The sequence below is a fragment of the Aplysia californica genome, unplaced genomic scaffold, assembly GCF_000002075.1.
Source record: "Aplysia californica isolate F4 #8 unplaced genomic scaffold, AplCal3.0 scaffold00057, whole genome shotgun sequence".
Lineage (NCBI taxonomy): Eukaryota > Metazoa > Mollusca > Gastropoda > Aplysiida > Aplysiidae > Aplysia > Aplysia californica.
This window is the reverse complement of record NW_004797327.1, coordinates 491614-498227: the sequence shown is the minus strand read 5'-3', so window position 1 is coordinate 498227 and position 6614 is coordinate 491614. Positions and strand designations below refer to the sequence as shown.

The following is a 6614-nucleotide window of genomic DNA, read 5'->3' as shown; positions in this document are numbered from 1 at the left end:
CCCCCCCCCCTTCCCTCGGGTGTGCTGTGGCACAGACACACACAGAACAGCACAGAGAATAACTTACAAATTGTACAGACCTAGATAAGTTTAAGGTTTAGTTTATTTAACTGACTGGGTGAAGACCATATCACACCATGAACAGCAAACAACAGTGAAAAAAATAACAAGCTACGCTAGATCTAGAACTAGATCTAGATCTATGGTTATAATTATATGCAAGAAAGAAATGTCAAGAGCAGAACGCATCTGATACCTAGATCTACCGATACTCAAAATTATAGCCTAATTTTAAGAAGGCTATTTTATTTTTTAAACGTAAGGCTATCTATGGCAACGGTAATCAGTAGTTGGCCTAGCTATCTAGATCTACATGAGGAAACATGCCCACATCGGGGTGGGGGTGAGAATAACGGGTGAGTTATTCTCCCCAGGGGTTAGAATATTATGTGGCCTTTCCATGCACATGAAGAAAATCAATTTCAATTTTTTTTAAATCCAAGTTATTTCAAAAGTCATGAGCGAAGGTAAAGTACTCATGAATTGAAAGGGAAACAATATTTCTTCGAGTCGCTTCCCTTAGAATTATTTCTTCTCTCCTGGTTTTTTTTCTGGTTAAAATAACTGCACAGTTGGGATGCGATGTTTTCCTTGCTTCTGAGCAATAATTGTACTATCTAATTGAGTTTCGGTCTTTCAAAAAGATCCACAGATTACAGATCCGATAAGACTCTAACAACTCTGTCATTTACTGAATGACAACATTACTTCTTTTTGTTGTGTCACATTAAAATTTACTTTTACCAAAGTTGTTCTGTTTTATCTGTCTGTTGTATTTTGGAAATGGCAACGTCAGATGAGATTTGAAAAGCATAGTAGGCCTACATAGCTCATTATATCAGCTCACATAGATTCTAACAGTGTATAAAGTACAGTTTTCAGCTGAAACGGAACGTCCAAGTATGAGCGGTGAAAAGGGGGAAATAAAAAGAAAAATTGGAGCAGAAGAGATACAGGGTGTCGTAGAATGTGGGCATATGCTTTACAGTTTCAGCAAAAACACTAAGCAACCTGTTTTTATTTTTCAAGCGCTAAAGTTTATAAATCCGGTATATGTAAAGGAATAGGGCATATTCCAATATATAAGAATATAAAAATCCATTGGCTGCTTACCATCATAAAAGTAGTATGATGGAAGAAAACAAAACAACAACCAATTGACACTGATGTTTAAAAAAAAATAAGAAGAAAAAAGAGGATGGCGGGGGATTGGGAACAAGCTTAGGAAGTCAATTTCACAACATGACATGAGAGGGCCCAAGACGAAATCCCCGTGGGGAGGAAGAAGAGAATAGGGCCGATATCCACATGAGAAGGCGGTGTGGAGCCAGATTTCAGGCTTATAAGCTGGCTGGTGATAGTAGAGAAAAATCACCCAGGACAGAGACAAGATTGGGGACGAGCCTTTTTTTTTTTTTTTTTTTTTTTTTTTTTTTTTGGCAGCTTGAAGATCTAAGCCATTATCAGAGGGAAGAGAAGATGATGATGATATTCCAATACGTCGTGTAACATAGCATAGACTACATAATATTGTCCATACAATAACTCTGTATCGTATTCCATGCCTTTAGAGTAGGCATATTATAATCTTTGTGAGACTTTCTGCTCTCAGTACACTTCTTATCTCAAACACGTTTAACTTTAATCAGAACATGATGGCACTAAGATTGAAAACTAGGGTTTAACGTAGAGCTGCGTCATGCTTTGGTCTAAACTGAACATTATTGCTCACAATAAACTCAACAGTGTATACTGTTTTTAAAGCGTGAGAGCGATTTTAATTCTCAATTTTTAATTTTCACTGCCTGCCTATTTTAACTTGCTACATTCTTTTTCACCGTTGCTCACACAAAATCTTGACCAAATTGCCTAGTCCAAGGTTATTCCATCCAAACATGCCCACACAGCACGCAGCTGTAAGCAGGTGATGCTTTATTCTTTGTAAGAACCCACAACGTGTATCTTTTTATTTGAGTTTATGTTCATTCATTCATTCATTTATTCATTCATTCATTCATTCATTCATTCATTCATTCATTCATTCATTCATTCATTCATTAATTTATCTATTTATTTTTAAACTCACTTAATGAAAGGGAAAACCCGCTCATTTTGCGAGCTTGGATGTTTGTGATACTTATAAACTGCTAGCTATCAATCCTTTACTTTTCTCGATTTTTCATGCCAGCTGACGCAAGGTTTATAACTTCTCTTCCTCCTGAGGTGTTTAAGGTCATCATCAGTTTATAATGGCCGAACTATTATTGTTATTATTATTTGATGTTATTATTGCAGAAAATAGGAAAAATAAAGGAGGTATTCAGTCTCCTCTGAAGTACCAAATGAATGGATATGTTTTACGAATTCGGTTTCAACGATACAGGCTAAGTTTTGGAGACGTTTCGAAATCGTGATGTTCAAGAAAAAGAATCCTCTAAGCTCTACCTACAGGTTTGATTTACATGTATTACTTCCCTTGAATTGCCAATACCACACTGAAGAGCTCTAATTTCTGCTGAAAGAGCGCCATCTTGTGGTGAAATAACACGACTACGACAAAACGATTACTGTGATAATTCTCAACTATAAAATTACAAAAGTTTTTATTTACTAAATTTCCGAAAGGTATTGGCCTCAATAATTGTTTATTTGACTTATTTGTACGACAAGTCCTTGTGCAAGAAGGCTTTTAAGCATCTTATTCGAAGGTTTGTGGTGAATGTTGGATTGCAAAAGTCGAACCTGAGTACTTGACGGCAGGTACTCGAGTATCTGTTTTCACTGTGTTATGGTGTTCGCGCGGCCAGGTACACACACTATGACACTTTCGTTGTCAACACTATACATGCCAAACTTTATCCTTTGAGCGGCGTGGGATGAATGCAAAGAAATACTACATGTGGTAAAAGTTGTTTCCGAGTGTTTACATTAGTTTTTTCCTTATTCTTGGCCCTTCAGCAAGTCGTTTCTCGAGTGAAAACTCCCGTGTGTAACACCAAATTTCGCCAATGCAAAACAAACATGGCGGAACCCGAGCAAGAACCAGGCCTGTTGGATAGCACAGGCACACACTCGTTGTGCGATGAAACCACAATCGTTGACGGCGATCAAGTTCAAGTTGTTACATCTGGCTTGAGTGATGAACTAGTTCGGCAAGCACTCGTAGAAGCAAATGACTTTGATTCCTCAACAATCAGATCCATCTATGCTGTGGCTGGAGAAGGAACAGAAGTTTGTGACACAGGGCAGACTTCTGTGGAAGTCAGCAGTGGTCTTAGTGTTATCTCTACAGATCAGAATATTCCATCTGCTGAAAACACACTTTCATCTAGTTCCGAATCTGCGCTTGTCAATAATACTGATTCTATTTTCACCAATGGGTCGGAGGCTCTTATGACGAACGGTGGTTCAGATTCAGATGTGTTGGGCGTCGAGAGCAATGGAACCTACACAGTTGATGTTGGGTCACTCCAAGAGAACCAGATCATTTCTGTGTCTAATGATATTATCCCTGGTTCTGTTATTATTTCTCAGCCATCACAGGAACAGCTACATCAGGCAGTTGAAACTCCTACCATGGAAAATGGACTTCTTCCTGGTGAAAGCCATAATCTCATTCAGCAAATTGATACTCAGTTTGTTCATGAGTCAGACAGCAATATGTTGCCAGGAGACTCAAGTACACAGATAATTCAGAGTGAGGGCCTTGGACGACCACAAGCAATAAGAGTGACAGCCCCACATGGCTTGACCATGACCCAAGAGGTGCTGCAAAACGTTATCCAGCAAGTCCAGGCACAACAGCTGGCTGCAGCGGAAAAGAAAGATGGTACTTCAAGTCCAGAATCATCTGCCAACCAAAATAACACCCTGAGTTTCACACTGGTATCATCATCTTCGTCGCCGCCTCTTGGGTCCAGTCAAAATCCAATTCGAATCATTCAGCAAGGAAATCGCTACACCCCTGTCCAACAGTTATCCACTGAGCAACTGCAGCAAATAATGCAAGTTGTTCAGCAGCAGCATGTGAGTAAAAATGCACAAGATAATGGAGGAACGGTAATATTTAATCCTCAAACCAACACAAGGATAATGTACAGGGTTATTTATCCATCAGAACTCCACAAAGCGCAGAATGCTGGTGGTCATGAAACATACCAAGTCGTGCGACCTACGACCTCAACTCAGGAACAACAGACAAGCATACCTCATCAAAAGCGACAATACAGGAAAAGGAAATTAGACATTCAAGCTGTCCCAGCTGTTCCCGGAGAAGAAGATGGTACTGACAAGGGGAATCCTGACACCCCTGAGCTTTCGAAAGAAGAAAAAGAGGAAAGGAAAAAGCATAGACCGAGGACTCGCTCAGGCAGGGTTTCAAAGCCCCCAAAGCATATGGTTCAAGACTACAAACACATTCATGTTCTGGATTGGGATGAGGATTATGATGATTCAGATGGTGGATATTCTGATTTTAAACACAGCGATGAAGAAGGCAAAGTGAAACAAGAAGGAGAGGAAGTTCAGTCGCCATCACCTGACTTTTTTCCTGGTAAGTGTTACTCATTGATAGTATAGCATTTTGCAGGTATTTTAATCTTAAACTCACAGCAGTTGGCATGCTACAAAAGACGAAGCTAGTGTCTAGTGACCAAAACCAGGTCTTACACAGATCAGCATTGTTGGTCGTCTTCTAAGCTTCATTGCCCACCAAAAGAACTCTGCTGTGGCTTAGAGGTTTTTATGACCCCATCTGTTCCTTTCAACAGGCACTTTTTTTCGTTGAGTTTTAATACAGCAGATGTCGTTGTAAAAGCAGCAATTGGTGTAGAGCCAAGTAGTCTTTCAGTGAAATCTTGCTATTCCATGATGATGTTTTTACTTTGTTGTTTCTAAATAAAGATAGTTCGAGCAGAATGACTGAAGTTGGAAACACAGAGCACATGTAAACAAATTATCAGTAACTACTGCTTTGATTGATTATAAAATTTACACTCGGTGTACTCAATTTTATTGTCTTTGTAATAAGCAGTGTAAAAGTCTTTAATAAAAGATCGAGAACCAGTCCTTTGTAGGGTCATGAAGCAAAAGAATTTTGATTGATCAACAGCTCTTCTTGTCCATGATATAACTAACTACGCTGTTTCCGCAAGATTCTTTTAAGTCTTTTTTTACTTAGCATTGTCTGACACTGTACTGACAGTTCACTTCCAATGGCTCTTGTCAACTTGTGTGTTTCCCTTTTCTTGTACATCTAATCTCATCTGAGGACAGGACATGTTGAAAGATAAACTGTCAGTTTTCCTCTCACTCATCATATGATCATGATAAAGTGAGTTGTTTCAGAATGCTATCTGACTGAGTGTTCTACTTCCATTGTTCTGGGGAGGGGGGGGGGTTGGTTCTGACCCCCCCCCCCCCCCCCCTCCTGTGGCCATAATAACCACCTTTATAAAATTTAGCTTTTTAAATTCTTTTAATTTGGTCAGATAGTTTAGGAGTAAGAGCACAAACACGGTGAAGTACAATGCAAAGCCAATGCTGGTTATCTATGGAGTAAACAGTACTGCAAAAAAAAAAGAAATTTTAGTTGTTAGCAGAGTTTTAAGGGCCATGTAAATGCAGGTTTGATGATGCAATATATAATGGTGTGAAGGCATTTGTAATGTCTGTGTGTGTTGAAAGAGGGAAATGGAGGGACAAGAGGAGAGAAAAATAAGATAAAACAGATTTGTGTGTGTGTAAGATGAAGTAGGAGGGGGGAGGGGGCAATATGGGATGAGGGCTAGGCTATTTTAGTATGATAGCCTAGAATGAGGGCAATTACTGGCCCTGAGGCAAGACCTGAGATGCGAAATACAGAAATGTGATGTGTTCCCTTATTCAGCTTATCATGATCATCAGTGCAAACTGCACTCGCTCACGCTGGCTAAAATGATGTATACACACAGCTTTTCAACTTCATTGTCTTCTGCTCCTGGTGTGTAAAAAGCAAAGGATGTGGGTGGTTGGAGGGTGCTCTGGTGTGGTTTGCTCCTTCTTTCTCCTATCAAACATAGAATCGCCCTTTAACTCTCTCCTCCTTCTTTTTTATGTTTGTTACTCGCTTGTAACACCTTTACTCTTCGGCACTTATGACCTTATTGTGTTGCAAGTGCTGTAAAACTATTAAAACTAAAAAAGCAAAGGGCAAGACAAATAGCACCCCCAGCAAATTGGGATGACAAAACAAAAATCACTGCACACAAGAGATGAAGTAACGTATTGTAGCTTTCTTTAAACATTTACGTATAATTATTGATCCTGGGGAACGATGTCGCGTTCTGGGGTTGAAGGAGGAGGGTGGTCCACCTTTAAAAAAAAGAAATTGTTCTTGTCTAAAAGTGTTCTCTCTGTTTGCCGATTATTATTAATATTACCGAGAAAACAAGAAGGACTTTTATTTCAATGTGTTGGTTTGGTCAACGTGAATGTGAAACACGTTGCCCCTTGAACCAGGTTGTTCTGGTGACTCTCTCTCTCTCTCTCTCTCTCTCTCTCTCTCTCTCTATTGT

At 39.4% G+C, this 6614-nt stretch overlaps 1 protein-coding gene across 1 annotated transcript in view; it reads left to right on the top strand.

The window, feature by feature from the left end:
• The first annotated feature begins 2638 nt into the window (after window positions 1-2638).
• The window catches only part of LOC101849909, an 81314-nt gene continuing 77338 nt past the window's right edge, over window positions 2639-6614 (top strand). Inside the window, exon 1 of the mRNA XM_005093045.3 lies at window positions 2639-4612. Within this exon, the coding sequence (XP_005093102.1) occupies window positions 2941-4612 (1672 nt within the window). The 5' untranslated portion in view covers window positions 2639-2940. The remainder of the gene's footprint in view (window positions 4613-6614) is intronic.